Source organism: Dipodomys merriami, unplaced genomic scaffold, assembly GCF_024711535.1.
Source record: "Dipodomys merriami isolate MVZ:Mamm:240054 unplaced genomic scaffold, mDipMer1.0.p SCAF_72, whole genome shotgun sequence".
Classification (NCBI taxonomy): Eukaryota; Metazoa; Chordata; class Mammalia; order Rodentia; family Heteromyidae; genus Dipodomys; species Dipodomys merriami.
Window position 1 is genome coordinate 214,399 of NW_027206313.1, and position 18,595 is coordinate 232,993.

An 18,595-nucleotide genomic window follows, 5' to 3' on the forward strand; every position below is an offset into this window, starting at 1 on the left:
CACTTCCCGATTTTTTCTTTTTGCTTATGTGGTGCTGAGGAATCGAACCCAGGGCCTCAGGCATGCAAGGCAAGCGCTCTACCACTGAGCCACCTTCCCAGCCCATTGTTCAGGGTTTCTTAATAAGCAAGGCTAAGATGTTTGCCAACTCCAACACCAGAAACACATTTAAGGTGGACTGTTCCAGGCCATTTCATCGGTCTAGGTCCTAACTCATCCCAAGAGTTTCCAAAGAAATTCACCTCACAAGACAGTTTGTTTTGGGCAAAGCAAAGCTATTTGTTTTGTACCAAATTTCCTCAGTTGCTTTGTTTAGCGATGGGCTTCATTAAATAATCCATTATATTGAAATAGAGCATCTTGTATCATTTAGTAGTTATTGAAACACTATGTGGTGTGTGGGAGGTTTATGGTTATGACAGAAGAGCCGCGTTTCTGCTTCCAAATCAAAGGGAGAGATGTGGCACTGAAACTGCTCGTAGCTGCAGGGCCGGGCCATTACGCGCCCTCTGGACTATGGCTGGGTGAGTGGGAAAGTGGCTGTGCCGCAGTGGGTGGCTCAGGAGGCAGCGCGGCCTCCTGATAAGACAGAGGAGGTGTCGCGCATGGCTGCTTTTCTCCTCTCGCTAGTTCTCTTTTAAGGCTAGAACAATGACAATTTCATCCGTTCTCTGAGCTAGCTGGTCTTGAGCGCTCATGGGGTGAGCTCTATCAGCCTGAGGGGTGGGTCTAGAAAATTCTGCATGGTATGGGTTTCCCACCCGGCTTGACCTTTCTGCCTTTGCCTTTATTCCTCCTTAGCTTGGGATGGGAGGCGAGACTGAGGTCGGTCTCTTTCCTTCCCTACCGAGAGTCTGTGACTCCCAGGCCAGCATGTGCTCTTCGGGGTAGTGATAGCGTGAGGGTCTGAGCAAGGGCTCCCCAGTTGCACCTTGCACAATGCCCGGGGTGGGTGGGGCTTGTGTAAACATGTTTCTAGGCGCCGTCCGGAGTTGCTGATGGAGCCGGACATTGCTCTAAGTGTCAGATGACACCCGTGTGCTGGTCCTACAACCATGCTCTGAGGCCCGAGGCTCTGGGGCAAAGCCAACGATCTGAACTCTGACTTGTTAGGAAGTTAAGTCACTTGCAAGACAGACAAAGTAAGACTGAAAAAGAAAATGCTAGAGCAGAATCTGTGCAGGTTGAAGCACTGGCCATAGATGCCCACGGGTGTCTCTTGGGGGTTAGAATTAAGCACGGGTCGTGTTGTAGATACCAAGATACTACAGTACTGTAGGTTTCTTGTGAGTCACAAGCAGCAAAACAACCTTTTGTTTAGGGAGGTTTGTATTTGCTTATGAAATGGTATAGACAAAATATGCATTTTATTTTTTAAATATGCACTTTAAATTCTCATCTTTAGAGAAAGCAAGTGTAAAATTCAATGTAGTAGACCCCAATTAAACCAAACCTAGGCTGACACTTGCAGAGGTGACTGAGAGCGGAGCGCTGTACAGACAAAAAGGGAATGCCAAGGGTTGCTTCAATATGAAGAATGTTCTACTTATAAAACGTAAGTAGCGCTTATGAAGGGCTGGGAGGGTGGCTCAGTGGCAGAGCGCTCGCCTCGCATGCATGAGGCCCTGGGTTCGATTCCTCAGCACCACATAGGCCAGAAAAAGCCAGAAGTGGCGCTGTGGCTCAAGTGGTAGAGTGCTAGCCTTGAGCTGAAGAGCTGAGGGACAGCACCCAGGCCCAGAGTTCAGGCCCCACGACCAACCAAAAACAAAACAAAACAACAAAAAACATAATTGAAGCTGTCAAAGACAATTGTCTCAAAAGATATCTTACATTTCGGATTATGGGGAAGTGACACATGTCCCGTTTCAAGGAGCTACGAGCATCTGATGCCAAGTTGCTCAGCTTTTTAATCTAGTTGATAATGCCCCTTCCTATGATAAGTTTTGTCAGATGAACCACTAGAAGAAAGGTGCATCCCTCATTTTAGATCTATCTGGTCCATTTATTAGAAAACAGACAAAGAAAGAGGAAGAAATGAGAACAGTTTCCCAAGTGTTAGGAATTAAAGTATCTTCTCCATGATCCTCTTAATTCTCACATTCTTTGCAAATCTGAGGTCAGACATCACTGGGGACAAACGCCCAGCCTCCCGGGAACTGACACCCTGCCTGTCCACAGCAGCACCGGGCAGGGTCCCGGGCAGGGGGTCTGTGGTGCGTGGAGCGAAGGGACCCCAGGGTCACCCTGCAGGAGCACCTCTGATAAACTGAGCCGGGACCTCTGCTCCTCTTTTGCATGTCTACTCTTAAGAAAACAAGAGAGTTATGAGATACAGTATTTTAGCTTTCAGCATTGTCTTTGTAATTTGCTTTTTATTTTGAGCAATTATTCAATAAATTCTATGTATCTAGAGGGCATGATGCTAAGTTCAGAAAAATGTTTTTAATCCACATGGAAGGCCATAACGTGTAATTCATGACCAAAAATACTACAGGGTATATTCAGTGTTTCTGGCCTTTTGTGGCTTCAAGAATCTTGTCCAAGTCCAGGCTGTCTGAGGAGAGTTTGCAGCAGATGTTGGAAAGAATATAAGACTTGGAGTCTATTTAAAGGGATATGATCCTTGGTACGTATTAGAACTGGCATGTCTTTCCTATGTAAGAACGAACCCATGACTTTATAATGCATAGCATTAGGAAAGCATGAATTAATTCATAGAATTTGAAATAAGAACATATGGAGAAAATCATCTACAATTTTTATTTGATTCAAGCATGTAATATCTTATATAATTTTAGTCTCCAAGATAATTCATAGTCTATCACACTTTCTTTCTCTTTCTTTTTCTTTTCTTTCTTTCTTTTTTTGCCAGTCATAGGCCTTGAACTCAGGGCCTGGGCACTGTCCCTGAGCTTCTTTTGCTCAAGGCTAGCACTCTACCACTTGGGCCACGGCACCACTTCTGGCTTTTTCTGTGTATGTGGTGCTGAGGAATTGATGCATGCTAGGCAAGCACTCTACCACTGAGCCACCTTCCCAGCCCCCTCTATCATGTTTTCTTTACGTTATTTTAAACATCTGACAGATTTTCCCCACAGGTATTGTACCACTATATCCACAATTGACTCTGTTCAGTGAATACATTATGACAATAATTTTATAGACGAGGATGGGAAAGTGTGTTTACATTGGTTGGTAAAGTGCACTGTTTGGGGCTAATTCCGAGTCTGATGAAGTGAACTCATTGTGTGTACTTTCTCTCGATAACCCCATATTTGCACAAGGCATTGCATTAAGAATTAAAGATAATCCTTGTCCATTAGGATGCATGGTAGCCATGGAGACAGGTGAAGGGGGACCGGGGCAGCCCTCGGCTGGGACTGGGTTATGCTTCCGGGGTGGCAGGGGTACTTGGAGACCTTGTCTGGAGTTGGAAGGAGGCTGGGGAAGTCAGCAGACTCCCAGACAACAGAGAAAGTAGAGCGGACTAGCACTTCAGGAATAGGAAAGACTGTGTGCAAAGGAAAGCCAAAAAGAAAGAAAAAGATCTTTGTCTTATTCCTGTGCTAAGCCTAAAGAAGTCATAAAACAGGTAAGTTACAGGCATTACTTTGGAGATCAATTTTTTTTTATGGTTTGACCTCTGCACTATATCGCTGAATATCAGAGATGCTGAGGAGAAGGAATTAAACAATATTTAAAGAAGGGGAAGGTAAGATGAACACAGGAAGGCTGGGAGCCGGTGCTTTGCACCTGTAATCCTAACTACTCAAGAGGCTCAGATCTGATGCTGGTTTGAGGCAGCCTGGAAGAAAAGTCCATGAGACTCTTATTTTCAATTGACCAGCAAAAAGCTTGAAGTGGAGGCATGGTTAAAGTGGTAGAGAGCCAGTCTTGAATGAACAAGTTAAGCAAGAACACAAGGCCCTGCATTCAAGCCTAGTACCAGCATTAAAAAAAAAAAAAAAAGACAGTGTGAGAAAACCGTACAGACGGGCGAAGCGCAGGTTTTCCAGTGCTTCTGAGCACATGGCTGGAGTTGAGCGGCGTCCTTCCACTAATCTCCTTCCCTCCCTTCCGTTTGTCCCCTTCCCCCTCTGTCCATCAAAGAGGCCCCCAGGCCTTTCATGCCACAGAAGTCTGCTCCTGTGGACCGCAAGCCACGAGTGGAGCGTTTTCGGATCCCCTTCCATCCTTCCTCCAACCCCAGGCTTCAGGAAAGGGAGGAGGAAGGAGGACAGACCAGGAATGAGGAGCTGGGAATGACCAGCTCCGCGTCAGGCGGTCCTGGCGGTCCTAGCGGTCCAGTCCTGCGTCATCTCAAGTCAGGGGGAGGAACAAGGGGGTGGAGGGAGGGAGACAGCGGCCAGCCTGACAGCCCTGCTCCAGAAGGCCGGGACTTCACACCTCTCCTCAGAGAGGGAGGCTATGGATCAGAAACACTGATGGGATCGGTGCAGGTTTCCCCTCTTAAGAACCGTCTTAACCCTAAGGGAGAGAGCGTGTGGGTCTGGAAGGGGCTGGGACGCGGTGCTGGCAGCATCTCCCGCCTGACCTGGTGGCTGGCCAGTCGGTTTTAAACCACCACGTGGTAGCTGGCACTGAGTCCAAGTGGCAAAAATGGAGACAAAGAAGTAATCACAGTCCGCCCAAGAATTCCAGCAGGAGGAGCTCTGACATGCCTTACAGCCAGGGCCAAAGAGGGAAAGCGCGCGCGTACACAGAAACTGCTGCCAGGGAGCAAGCCCGCGGCTGCGTGGGTGACTGACACACGGGGGGGGGCGTGGGGCTGGCCGGCCCGGCCCCGGCCTCGCATCTCACCAGTGGGACGCAGCGCCCGGCTGAGTCCACGGACTCTCACAGCAGAGGGGAAGAGAAGGCCGGCTGCCGTGAGCCCAGAGGTCATTCTCCCCCTCAGAAAGGACCATTGTTTCTAAATGAGTCTTTCACACTGGCGCAGAAACCACACTTTGGCATGGCGTGTCCGTGGCGGGGGGCGGGGGGCGGGGGGCTCCCAGCCACGCAGCCTCGGCCTCTGACTCCGAGGCCGCCGCCGCCGTCTGCATTTTTGTTTTTTTTTAATGAGAGAAATGCTGTGTTTGTAAAACTTGGTGCTAAAAGGGCAAGAAATCATAGGTCCCCTGGGTCATGTAGAGAGTCTGCAGAATGGATTAGAGCTTTCTAACACACACACACACACACACACACACACACACAACTGTAACACAAGGGGCTGAGTCAGGAAAACAGTGGGGCTAGATGAGTTTAGCCTGGCTCTCAGGCCCGGGGTGCAGGGTGCGCCTCTCCTGGGGGAAGGGGGAAGGAAGGAGGGGGGAGGGGGAAGGGGGGAGGGGGGAGGGGGGAGGGGGGAGGGGGGAGGGGGGAGGCTCGCACGGGAGAAGGGGCCTGCGTGCGGCCCGATGGCTGACCTGAGGGAGAATTTCACGCAATCCCTTTTCATCCTCTGCCAATAAGAAGTCAAGCTTTTCGTTGACACCTGAATGGCGTGCCCACATTTGAAATTTTTATACACGCTCCCCGTAGAAACGTTTAAAACTCGACTGGTTCAGACCCGGAGTCACTAAATACAGCCAGTCTAGACAGAAGGATCTATGGAAACCATATGTCTTACAAAGACAGCCGTCCTCCTGGAGAAATCGCTGGCCAAACACACTCTTAGGAAAACATGACTGAAGCACCACAGTGAAGCTGGCCTTGGAGAAGGGGAAGCCGGGAGGCTTCTAAACGCCAGGGTCCCACTCCACACACAGCACATGGTCTGGGAACAGTTCTGAAAGACCAGACCACTGCAGATACCATTTATGTTTCCATTCCAGAAGGATCTAAAAAGTTTACAGTTTTGTCCCTGCAGACTCCCGCGAGAAGGTTAGACAAGGGATCTTCACGGCTCTTCTCCCCCACACGGCACTGTTTGAATAATGATGTACGTGGACGAAGCCCAAGAAGCAGAACGCTTCCTTCTGCCCATTACCTCACGCTGCCGGCTGCCGGCTCAGACAGAAGGCAGGTGCCGGCCACAAGTAACTGGCCGAGAGGAAAGGGGGTCAGAGGCAGAGGGCCACGGAGGAGGGGTGCAAGGACGCTGCACAGAGGAATGTTCTAGAATCTTGCTTTTCTAATCAACATTGCTTCCTGACCCGGAGGCAATAGTGATTTTTCTAAGTTCATAGTTTCACATCTGAAAATGTACTTGCACTTTAATGAGTGGTTTGAAACACATATGGGGGGGAAAAAGGTAGAAATGCAAACTTCAGTAACATTTGAACTGAAAGCTGCAAATAATCTATGGTAACAGCGACGGCCTTTGTGAACGGCAGAGGGTTTTTTTTTTTATGGCTCTCTAGAGTATCTTACTGAAACTCCTTGCTGGCAGGAAAAGGGACTTTGGAACAATGTAGCTGCAATGGTTACTGACAAGACGTCGCCCCGTCACCTGGCAGACCGCGTCAACCACAACGCCAAAGAGACCCCTGCCCAGAGGGTCCTGGGCTGGATGGAAGAGAAGGAAGTCTGTGCAATTAATCACACACTCAAGTTTTAAGCAAGAGTGAGAAATACTATTCCAATGGATTTGTTCAAAGACACTGTGCTTTACAATGAACGTTCAATATATTACTGACTTTCAGGCATCAAAGGTTAAGATGGTGATGGAGTAATTTAGAGCATTGGAAACAGAAAACACACACGAGCAATGATAGCCAAAACCCGAATGTGGATTTCTACACTGAGCTGTGAGCACGGAAATAAGTTGATGGGGTCTCTGGACGCGGCCTGGGTGGTGTGGAGTGTCACTATTGTTAGAGCTAAACCCGCGAGTTCATGCAAATGATTTGTGGAGCATGGATTTTAATCGGACGCGAAGCTCAGGTCTGTGGAGGGAACTCCTGCAATGGTTTCTCTAGTTAACACATTCATTAATGTTTCCTTAATTTTTCCACACCAAGAGGCAATAATTAAGATCCTATATAACCTGGTTCCCATGAAGTTTTATTATTTTACTTATTAAAATATTTTCCAACTCTACTGAGAGGCAGAAATAAATTCTAGTGGTTTAAAAAAATTTTTAAAAATTTCCTCATGATTTTTGCAGTGTCAGCCCTTGAACACATATTTAAACACTGGTATTCTTGAGGGGAAATTTTCACTCCTAACATTGGCTATGTGAATAATTCTGAGTTAAAAAAACTCCTCATGGCACAGAACAAGAGAGACATTTCCACTGGAGATCCCATCCCTTTCTCCTCTCCAACCATAAGAGTTCTTGTTTAGATGAGGCAGATAGTGATCCTCGAGATGCATGAGATTCTGCAAGTGAGTGCTCTGTCTGGGTGTGTAGCTGGAAGACCAGTCTGCAGGATGGTGCCCCAGGAGCAGCATCCACGCGGGTGATGTTTCCATGGTGGAGGTAAAAGGTGTATTTGATTGTTTTCCAAATCATGCTCAAGGCCTTGTGCTCTCTTAGCTTTCAAAGCTATCTCCAGAGCTTGGGGCGCTCTGTGTCTGGGCCCCGTTGTGGCCCTCTAGTATTTAGCTTTGTTTTAGTTGTTCCCTTTCCAGCAGAAAGAGGACGCGTGGGTGGGGTTTATTTACAAAGCTCATATTAATCTCTCCCTACTGGATTCCTGTGATAGCAGGGGAAGGGTGCTTACACCTCTGCTATTTTCTGTTTCCATCGGTTCCCGATGGAGGACAAGCGAGCTGGATGAAGTCTGGAGTTCTGTCTCTCAGCAGACATCTCTCTGCCATCCATGACCAGCCACTAAGAAGTGTTGCTGATTAATTGCCTGGTGATTATTTTTTCCTGGCCCTTCGGTGCAAGGCGTTCTACGATTCATGGGAACTGGTCACCCTGACTGCAAAACAGAGTGGGCATCTCTCAGTGTCGATGGGAATCGTTAAAAATAAGATGTGGAATACTTGGTCTTTGTGGTTTTTGCCTATCATGTGGCTCTAAGGCCTGAAAAGCAGCCAGAAGGCAAAGAGAGCACGCAGCCATGGGGGGGGGGCCATGTCCGCGCCCTGCAAAGGGATCCCACGCGGGGCCACGTGCCAGAGACTCCCCCAAAGCCTCGGCCTCCGCGCGGCTCCTTCAGCACGCCCTGCCATGCCCACCCCACGCTGAAAACACGGGCGGACTCAGAAGGCCGGGTCCTGTCGGCACAGGCACACGGCAAGCCAGATGGAGTTCATCTGGCAGCTAAAGGGTGAAAATGTGTGTTTGGATTCCGAGGTTCCCCAGATGATGCGTACAATATGTTGGCACCAATAAGCTAAAGGAGCTCGGTGTCGGGCATTTTATAATTTGATGTATAAGCAGCAATAAAGTTATGACAAGCAGGAAAAAAGTCATCAACCACTCAGCTAAATCCTCCGCTCTTTCCCAGCGTGGCATTTCTCAGGCGTTTGCATAGCATCGTATCAGAGCTGGAGGCGGCACTGAGATGTCTATTTCCTAGCTGTTAGTGACATAAACAGCTTTCATCAGCATGACGTAAATGTTGCTTTCAGTATTTCCTAGAGGCTGGTGAGTCAGAGGGGCACGGAAAGCTACGGAAAGCTGCTGCTTAGATAAAATCTGCGCATGATACAGCCGAGAGCCCCGGGAAGCCACGGACAAGCATACCATTGAAGTGGGATTTGAACGTGAAGGTTTCTCTGTAAAACCATTCTTTTTCTTCCAGTAAGGGGAATAAAAACTTGCAGTACTGGGTTGTGTGTGTCTACAAGTCTGTGGGTCTGCTTCCTCTGTAGCGCTTTCCTCCCTGTTTTTGAGCTACATCAACTTGAGTAGAGGGCTATTCAGCAGATTCCAACTGGTGACAATTTGCTGCTGACTAGCCACAGGAAGAATAAAACCATTAACTGTGCACTCTTTTCACTGGCCAGGGGCTCTTTTGCCAGACTCCCGCCTTGGCTGTCTTCCTCCAGCAATCAGGTAGAACCCAGGCCACGGCTGGCACCCTGAAAACGGAGAGCCTTCCCCGCACGGGTAGAAGCCTAACAATTAATTTGGGCCCCAAAGAGAACAATGGCAGAGCCGCTTGCTGGGACGTGGAAGCAGTTGTGTTGGATAAGTTAGTGTCAGGAACTGCTGGAAACAGCAGCATATATGGCTGCCGCCGGCTTTTGCTGTGTCTTATGTAGATCTTTTCTTATTTTCCACTTTTCTCTTAGTGTCTTGTTACATCTCATGTGTAGGAAAGTCAGGAAAAGGGAGGAAAAAAGCAGACTAGGAAAAGTCTCCAAACTTTGACTTTGAGAACACGTGTCTTCTGAGTCTGGGTCTCACCTAAACATCTGCCAGTTGTCTCCGCCGAGGCGGGGTGGAGGTATTTGTATAAAGTAGACTCACATTGGGTAGACACAAAATGGAAACTGATTTTACCTTCCCTTAAGCTAGACGGAAAACAAGACCTGAGGAATGAAAACCTTTGACATCAGCCATTGATTCTGTTCCGTGAAGTGTTAGGTTACCTCCGGAATCATGGGATTGGAATGGGCCCTTGATGGGATTTTTAATTGAGAAGCTTAAATTAAATTGGACATATTTTCTTAGTAAACAGCATGTGGCCGAAATTCTATTCTCACTAAAGTATACTAAGTATCATGACAACTCCTGTTAAATCTGCAACAAATTACTAATTACATTGTTTCACTAGCAAATTTGGTTGCCTCTTGAGATGCCTAAAATATTAACGTTCAAAAAGACCAACTCAAAAGTTGTCTCTATTCTTAGCAATTATACTTCTGAAAAGTTTTTTGCTTGACTTCTAAATCCAGTTGCCAACAAGAAAATCTGTCCCTGGCAAGCCAGAATATCTAATTAGATTCTTTTATTCCTTCTTCCAGGAGGGGGTGGGAGGCAAGCGGAAGCTGGGAGCTGACGTCACGTCACAGGTGAGTTCCTAACGGGTTCCATGCCCTCCGCTTAGGGGCGGCGGAGGAGGGGTAAGTCAGAGAGTGTCCGGCGAGTGAGTGACAGCGGCTGAGCCCGGCCTGGGTACACAGGGGGCTTAGTTCCTGGCACACACAGCCCATGACTTCAGGGCTCAGCGGCTTCGTCCTTCGTGGCACCAAACCTTGATGTGAGGATGCAAAGACACACTTAAAGACCGTTCTCCAACACGACACTCAGGAGGCAAAACGAGACAAGGAGCCCTGCACCTGGGTGAGAGGAGTCCGCATCAACTGTCAACCACACCACCCAGAACAGTATGGAAGAGAAGGACACTGCACACCACCGGCCCAACCCCTAAAACCAAGACAGACGGGCTTCTGTTTTTGTGTGGAGAAGAGACCCGAGGGCCTGATCTCTCCATGGCTGATTTAGTCAGAAACTACGGATTGAGATGTGGATTGAGATGGGGCTGGCCTGTGCGTGTGCAGCAGAGGGTCCCGGGGAGAAATGGCCAGGCGGGCCTGGGCTGGCTGGGGCTATCCACAGAGGGGGACGTGCGCTCCGTTACGGGGCTCATCAGAGACCCTTGCAAGGGGCCAGCTTCGTGGTCTCCATCAAATAGATGAACTGGAGTAAAAAAGCTAACTCCTCTTTTTTGTTACTGCTGTTGGTGGTGGTGGGGCCTGAACTCTGGGCCTGGGCGCTGTCCCTCAGCTCTTCAGCTCAAGGCGAGCACTCTACCACTTGGGCCACAGCGCCACTTCCAGTTTTCTGGAGATAAGAGTCTCACGGACTTTCCTGCCCGGGCTGGCTTTGAACCGTGATCCTCAGATCTCAGCCTCCTGAGTAGCTAGGATGACCGGCACCAGCCCCTTTTGAATGATTTGGTTTTGCATTTTTCAAAGACCCCATCAGATTGACTGGGAAAGGGTGGTTACAGCCAAGTACTTCTAACGCTCAACCTTTTTTTTTCTGTGAGCAGAAGACTGAGTGATGAGGTATATGAAGTTTATCCTTCTTGGCTGGAGACCCCGCCTCCAGCCCTGTTCCCTTTTGACTATTACAAAATAGCTTTGCCCGAGGACGGGAGAAGACAAATGAGTGCCATGGAGCCCGAGCGAGCTGCCAGGAAAAACATGCTCTGATTCAGTGGATTCTTCTGTTCATGTCAAGGCCCAAGAGTTGCCAATTAACTCCTCTTAAGAAACTATAACTGAAAATAGCTACATCAGCGCTACAGTTAATGTCTCAAGCAGATTAAGATCTTCAATTAAGAGGATGAGGGCTCTGAAGAGAGGGTAGCATCTGCTAAACGCAGGAATAAGTGGCTGGGATGGATTTTCTAAGTTTCTCCCCTTCAGGGCAACTGAGCAGATTTTAGCAGGCAGGAGACAATGCAGATGTCTGACAATAGGACATTCTGCACAGATCACAGGTGCGTGTGCCCGGAGCTTACTGCGGGCAGAGTCAGGCCAGGCTAGTGCGTCCAGTTGGACTAGAGGCCCCTCCCCCATGCCCTCATTCAGGTGTAATTAATTTAAAAAGCCTGAAGTTTACAGTTTTTCTGCCCCTCACAGAAAGGCTCCTGGTACATAAACCAAGAGCAACTTGAGCAGCTAAGAAAAGCTGGGCCCCAAATGACTCCATCTTTCTCATACTCATCCCTTGAAAGGGGAAGATGCTAATTGTTTCCAAGGCAGCCTCTCCATTTGTAAAGGCTTTGATTGTCTTAGAATAGGGTCACAAAGTATACAGTCTGCTAGCAAAGCTGGGAAGTACCCAGAAGAAAAAGATGAATGCCCAGGCCCACATGGAGTGGCAGTGTTCCTTGTCTGCGAAAGGGCTGTGATTACCGTTGACATGGCAGAGCCCCAGGCTGCTGTCCGGTCACAGCCCGAGTCTCTGCTTGCAGATACAAGTGTGAAAGGTCTTGGGGGAAAAACTTGAATTTCCTTCTTGGAAAATGAACGGTTGTTTTTCCTGGAGATGGTGGAGAATCTGGCCTCTCACCTGCTTTTAATCTTTTATTCTAGTTTTTTTTTTAACAGAAAAGATAAAGGCACATCACAGAAGAAAAAAAGAGAATGTGTATGTGTGTGTGTGTGTGTGTGTGTGTGTGTGTGTGTGTATAAGTAGAACACAGTGCCTTTTCTTTCTTTTCCTTCCTTTCTTCTTTCTTTCTTTTTTTTTTTTTTTTGAAATCTTAAACCTCATTTCTGGCTTGTATTTGGTAAAGATTCCTGCTCTGGCTTTTATTAAAAGCAGACTTTCTGTGGTCAGAATTCTCCATCTAAAGCTCAGCTTGAGTAGGCCCAGGGATCCCAGGCTGCTCGGCTCTCTCAGGTGACCCCCCTCCCCCCGCGGGGATTTCCCTCCCAGTGGCTGAACTGGCACGCAATCCTGAGAGCTCAGCACAAATCAGCCAGCATTCCTCTGGTACTCTCATTTCTGTTTCAAATTTGGGACTCTTTGCAAGGCCAGATCAAGTGAAGTCTGGTTCTAACTTGAGTGCATTCTAGAGATTTTAAATAGTGCAACTGCTCTTCTACAAATTCCCTGGCCCCGGCCCCCTCTGCCTGCTGGGCCGCTAGGCCGCTCGGCTGCTCCCCGCTCTGCTCTCCCCGCCACCGCCGCCCCGCACCCAGGCCTGCCGGGCTCCCACCCCACCTTCTCCCCCAGGACACAAAAGGACAAAGGCAACTCCGCCCAGCCTAGCGAATCTCATTTGCACTGGAAAATTGGTTTTTCTGCAGGGGACTGGCAAGCTAGCTTATCTGAAACCAGGAAATAAAGCAGTCAACGGAGCAGGCAAGACATGCACATCCACCCCGCGGACAGTACCACTGGGGGGCTCTGGCTCCTTCTCATAGCTAAACAGACAAAATGGTGGGTTTCAAGGCTGTTTCTGCTTCCCACTCTCAGACCCCTCTCTCCTTGATGGCTTCCACACCTTCCTGGCACACGGTGGACACTTGTGCAGTTAATCTGTGGTTTTCTAAAACAATAAACTTGATCTTGGCTGTAGCAACTTTGATGGTGCAGTTCACGTTTGTGATGTGGAGGAGAAATCCCTTCACAATGCCATGCTGCTGGGGGGAGGCCACTGGTGACAGCGAGGCATGTTTCAGTGGTTACACTGACTTGTGGGGGTTGAGGCCAGGGTGCCGACAATGCACAGGACGCAACACCAAGGTGTCCGCCACCGCCACGGGGCTGACAGACGGAGCCCTGCAGGCAAAGTCTGCTTCCACCCGGGCTGGGGCAGGGGCCTGGGCTAGGCACGTCATCTTGGTGTCTTGTGAGTGAAGTGTGAATAATCACCTAGCTCCCTGGGTTGTTGGAGCTAGCTTTAAACAAAATGTTACTTGCAAAGTTGAGGGGACATGGGTTGAGAGTTAAACCAATGCTAGCTATGACTAATATTACTGAAGTTTTGTTTTGTTTTGTTTTTTGTCGGTCCTGGGGCTTGAACTCTGGGCCTGGGCACTGTCCCTCAGCTCTTCAGCTCAAGGCGAGCACTCTACCCTTGAGCCACAGCGCCACTTCCAGTTTTGTGGAGATAAGTTTATTGGAGATAAGAGTCTCTCTGCCTGCCTCTCTTCCTGCCCTGGCTGGCTTTGAACTGGGATCCTCAGATCTCAGCCTCCTGAGTAGCTAGGATTACAGGTGTGAGCCACCAGTGCCCAACTAGAGCTTTTACTAGTTCTATTATTACTAGAAATTTTGCTCAGCCAAGTCTATTAAAAACCCAAGCAGGATTTAGAGGATCTAGTATTCACAAACAGAATCTTTATGGTTTATTCAACTTTCAAGAATCTTTATGGTTTATCCAACTTTCAAGTGTCTCATTAGTAGGGTTTTGGCAACAGCCCTATTTTATCGATGAGGAACAACTCTGGTTTTAAAGGCAAATGAGTTGACCAGAACCTGGGATTAACCCAGGTTTTCTGATTCTAACACCTCCACCCCTCTTCAGCTATTTATTCCTTTAGACTCCTTGTTTACTAGGGTAAGATCCTACCTCTCCTCTCTTCATTATCCTAAACAACTTGAAGATAAAAATGTATGCAGTCCGATATAAGGGGGAGGTCACGTTAGTCTTTATGGCACATATAGAGTTGTGTTTTCCTTCAAGGGGCATATAAACATCCTCATTCTCTGAATTAAAAAAAAGTTTATGTGGTTAATTTCCTTTCCTTCTCAAATTCATTATTTTGAGAGGGGGAACTCATCTTATCCTTTAAAAATGTCTGATACTGGCTGGGAAGGTGGCTCCATGGTAGAGTGCTTGCCTGAAGCCCTGGGTTCGATTCCTCAGTACCACATACACAGAAAAAGCTGGCTGTGGCTCAAGTAGAAGAGCACTAGCCTTGAGCACAAAGAGCTCAGGGACAGCGCCCAGGCCCTGAGCCCCAGGACTGGGAAAAAAAAGTCTGATTCTCTCTCTCTCTCTCTCTCTCTCTTTATTTTTAGTTTACCATGTATATCTTTATTTTCAAGTAACACATCATTTCGTTTTGTTTTGCCATATTCTTTGTTTTCTACAACTTTTTTCTTCAGTATTATGTTTTTTTTCACTCTATCTCTTTAGACGGTGCATGTATGGTTCAAGTTCCAATACTGACAATTAGAACTGAAAATTCAGTCCTGTACAATGACCTGTCTCAGATGAGGTCAATGATGATACCCAGCAGCTCTTATGTCTACGTTAAAATGTCTAAGTTACAGATTAATCAGCTGGATTTTAGTGTTTACATTAAAATGAGTGACATGGGACAGAAAGCGGATGAATAAAATTCCTTAAGTCAGTGGTTTTGTAGAACTCTTTGTTGATGCCAAAGTTTAGCACCTGAACTTGACCTATGACATGACCTAGCAGAGGCTGTTTTGTTTCAAAGCCCTCCAGCAAATTCCACCAAACTGCCATCACTGACGCTCAGTTTTCCTGGGCCCACTTAGCTCGTGCCAGTCCGTAACCCCGAGACCTTCCTGAGCAAATGACCTCTGGTCTTCAGGACCAGCAGCTGCCTCACGCCCTACTCCCTCCACTGCCAGACTGAGAGGTGCAAACACGGGAAGATGTTTGCAAATAAAACCTTGTCTGTCGCACTAGGAGAAGAGAGCCACGGCCTGACCCCACTGATCTCCGTGTTGGCCTTACCTTGGAACGCTGGGCGGAGCCCTGGTGGGCCTGGATGGCACCTGGGGAGGGGCCCCGAATGAGTCGCTGCTGTTGGGGAAGGGAGGCAAAGGGCCTGGACGGAAGGGGACCGGGGGGGCCCCGGAGTGCGGGCCCGGGGAGGGGATGGCGGGCGCGGGTCCTCGGCCGGACGCGGGCCTCGTGAGGGACACGCTGAGGGCCGGCTTCCTCTGGGTTGTGGGGCTTGGAGGAGGCGACCTGAGGAGAAAGACACACTGAGTCGGCCACTCTGGCTTTCTGTCAGCACCGATCATCCATGAGTTATCAAAGACTTGCTGCCACAGCCCGGACCCTCACACGAATTCAGAGGAAACGGTGGACAGCGAGTTCTCCCCTTGCTCATCTGTGAAGCTAACAATAGGCACAAGTTCTGGAGTATTCTTCTAAACGACAGCCCCGTGTGCACAAGTGTATTTTTTTCTTTTCTATCCTATAAATCACTTTTCTTGGCAATCACAGAAGGTTCTGCAACGTGCTGCCAGCTTTGTGTCTGCAAGCTTCCCGTGGCTTTGAGCTATTCCCGCCAGGACCGCAGAGCCGTGCCCGCGTTTCGGGGCGGTGCGCAGTTCTGCAGGAACGCTGTCTTTGTGTGTTTGGAAGGAGGTTGGTGGATCTGGCCCTCGCTCCGAGCCCCTGACAGCTTTCCTTTCTGTCCCCTCACCCGGGTGCGAGCCTGTCCCCTTACCTGCGCGAATGCTGGATCCACGAGTCGTCCACCGGGGGCGGGGCCGGGGTGGACACGGTGGCCGTGTTGATGTCGCCGATGATCATAAGGGCCTCCTTCAGGGCTTGGTACATCCGCAGCATCTCATCCCGGCGCTGAGCCTGCTCAGCGGATTCCTCCATCAGGGTGTTTTGGTCCTCTGAGGAATACAACTGTGCCAGGAGCTCGGAGTTGATGAAGTCTTTCACCTGTCACATCGCCACAGACAAGCAAAATGGGGATGAGTGGGCGTGCAGAGTCTGGGGACAAGGTCCGCGGACGCTACCCGGGCAAAGGGACCCGTGGTGCATCTGACCACGAGAGGTCGCCCACCCTGAGGGGTAACACAGACGCACCGACGAGAAGCCGAGAGGCCGGCCCCAGCGGAGCGGGCTGCGGCCGGGCCAACCTCCGGGGTCAACCTCCCGGGCCAGGCGCGGCCGCCCGGCGCCTGCGGCAGCAAAGGCTCTGGGAGGTGAGAGCAGCGGTCTCCACAGAGGACCGAGGCGCGAGGAAACCTGTGGAGAGCCGGGCGCTGCTTTTTGTCCTTGGCCTGCTCAGCTAGTTTCCACCCAAATCACAAAATTAGTAAGGTCCTGAGTGCTAATGTCTAAGAAGTTATTTTTTTTCTTTTCTTTTTTGGTCTGTCGTGGGGCTTGAACTCTGGGCCTGGGCGCTGTCCCTCAGCTCTTCAGCTCAAGGCTAGCCCTCTACCCCTTGAGCCACAGCACCACTTCCAGTTTTCTGGTGGTTTATTGGCGATAAGGGTCTCACTGAGTCTCCTGCCCGGGCTGGCTTTGAACTGTGATCCTCAGATCTCAGCCTCCTGAGTAGCTAGGGTTACAGGCGTGAGCCCCCGTCACCCAGTAGTTAGAAGTTGACTATTTTTCAAATAGTCTGTAGCTATCGATGTGTATATGAACGTGCAAGTTTGCGATATGAAAGACACAGACTGTGTTTTCTAGATCACAGTCAAAGCCAGTCACTTGTGATGAGGACCGACATGGGGTATTACGAATGCGATGGATACAGAAAACCAGACTGTGTGAGTCTTTGTAAGCGCATGAGGACAGGGAGGCTGATGCCCTCTCACCAGCTCTGAGATGTCAGCTGGTAGGGAAGAAAAAATACCACCAACTACGCTTTAACAAAGGCCAAGATGCCACATTTTCATGTTAGAAATATAGTTGAAAAAGAACCGGCAAATGGAGAGAGGCAGGATGGCTGACACTGTCCTGCTCAATGGAGAGTGTGGACGGGAGCCTGGCCACAGGAGGGGGCGGGGAATGGAGGCCCCACGACCGACTGTCATGTACTTACACACTGACAGGCTCAACTGAAACGAAGACAAAGCAACTAAGACCGAAAACGAGAACCCGTGAAACAGTGTATCCCGCGCGCCTCTACACATTGTCTGCTTCTCATCACGTGGTGGTGAAGTGTATAGCTTTCAGTTGTAAGATTTGTAGCGTCTGAGTAACCTGCTCGAGTTCACACAGTCTTAGGCCGAGCCCCCGGTGTTCTCCTCGAATTCGGCTCCGTGCTCACCCCTGTGGGCTCACGGTGCGGTGCTCAGGACCGTGAGGCAGCGCAAGCCTCTGACCCAGCTGTGGGCTCAGAGTGGAGACGGGGTGGGAAGCTGCGGCCAGCGTGGGCAGAAAATAGTTTCTGAGGCTCCGTCTTGACCAGAGACTGGGCCTGGGCGAGGACCCTCACCCCAGCCACTCAGGGAAGCACAAAGAAGATGACCACAGGCCAGAGCAGACACAAAGGAAGATCCAGTGTCACAAACTGACCAACACAGAAAGGGCTGGCAGAATGACTCGCGCTGCCAAGGGCTGCCCGCACGTGGGATGGCTCAGAGCTCACACACACACACACACATCTTTCGTCTGTTTGTTTAGAAATCACCATCTCTAGGCTGTTAGAACCCAGAGCCGTGGGCATGCTCAGCACGCACCTTACTGCTGAGCTACACAGAGCACCGTTATTAGAAGAGTACCGCAAGTATGTTACACAAACATTACCTTACCTAACCCTAGAAAGATAAGTCAGTTTTCCAGTTTCTCTGTTATATGAGAAAGTTATATGAGGAAGTCAAGGCTTACTTTGAGTCACTGGATAGTTCAACAAAAAGCAAAAGCAAGGATATGTAATTGTTTTACATTCAGACAGACAACAGGACACCTGTCAGACGTGAAGATTCCTGGGCTAACAACTCACAGATGCCAACAGTCTAACACACATAGCTTCATTATTTTTTTAATATATTTATATACATGTTTTGAAACATGCAAATGATTGGACTAAATCAGAAAACCTGGCTAAATCATAGGTTCATTTTGGTAAAACAGAGAGTTCCCTGCACACATTTTGTAAACCAAGAGTAATTTAAATTTGGAAGTAATCTAATATACACTGTCTATTCTGGGAGCTGTTTGATGGGGTAAAAGGTTTAATAGTTGTGGAAGATAAATTTGGCCAATAAGCTAAGGACTAGAATTTGAACCGTATCCATTTGGCAATGGAGCACAATAAAAGGCTTTGGAAAAGCAAGTGAGTGAGACAATAGGAGAATTTCTGGGAAAATTAATCTGCGTTTGAAAGCAGAATTGCCAGAGTGGAAGAGACAAGTTCATTAAAAGGCTATTAGTCATGACATGGGAAGAGCTTAATCTTACAGCGGATACATATAAATTATATTACAAAGGAAAAATCAGCAGGTTCAGTGCTGTCTGAATGAGAAGGTAAGGGAGAAAGGAACAATCGA

The 18,595-nt window shown here is 48.9% G+C and overlaps 1 protein-coding gene across 6 annotated transcripts in view; it reads right to left on the reverse strand.

Annotated features, from left to right (window-relative positions):
• Nucleotides 1-18,595, reverse strand: part of LOC138818219 (dynamin-3) — a 414,072-nt gene that overhangs the window by 11,777 nt on the left and 383,700 nt on the right. For 4 of the 6 annotated variants that reach the window (XR_011369011.1, XM_070009224.1, XM_070009221.1 and 1 more), the window contains 2 exons: nucleotides 15,808-16,034; nucleotides 15,084-15,320 (listed from right to left, as the gene is read on the reverse strand). Coding sequence is in view for 5 of the 6 variants with exons in the window: in XM_070009224.1 (XP_069865325.1) it covers nucleotides 15,084-15,320; nucleotides 15,808-16,034 (464 nt within the window). In the remaining variant the exon portion in view is untranslated. Of the gene's footprint in view, nucleotides 1-5,445; nucleotides 10,104-15,083; nucleotides 15,321-15,807; nucleotides 16,035-18,595 lie in introns of those variants that run through there. The other 2 variants (XM_070009225.1, XM_070009226.1) reach the window with 2 other exon arrangements.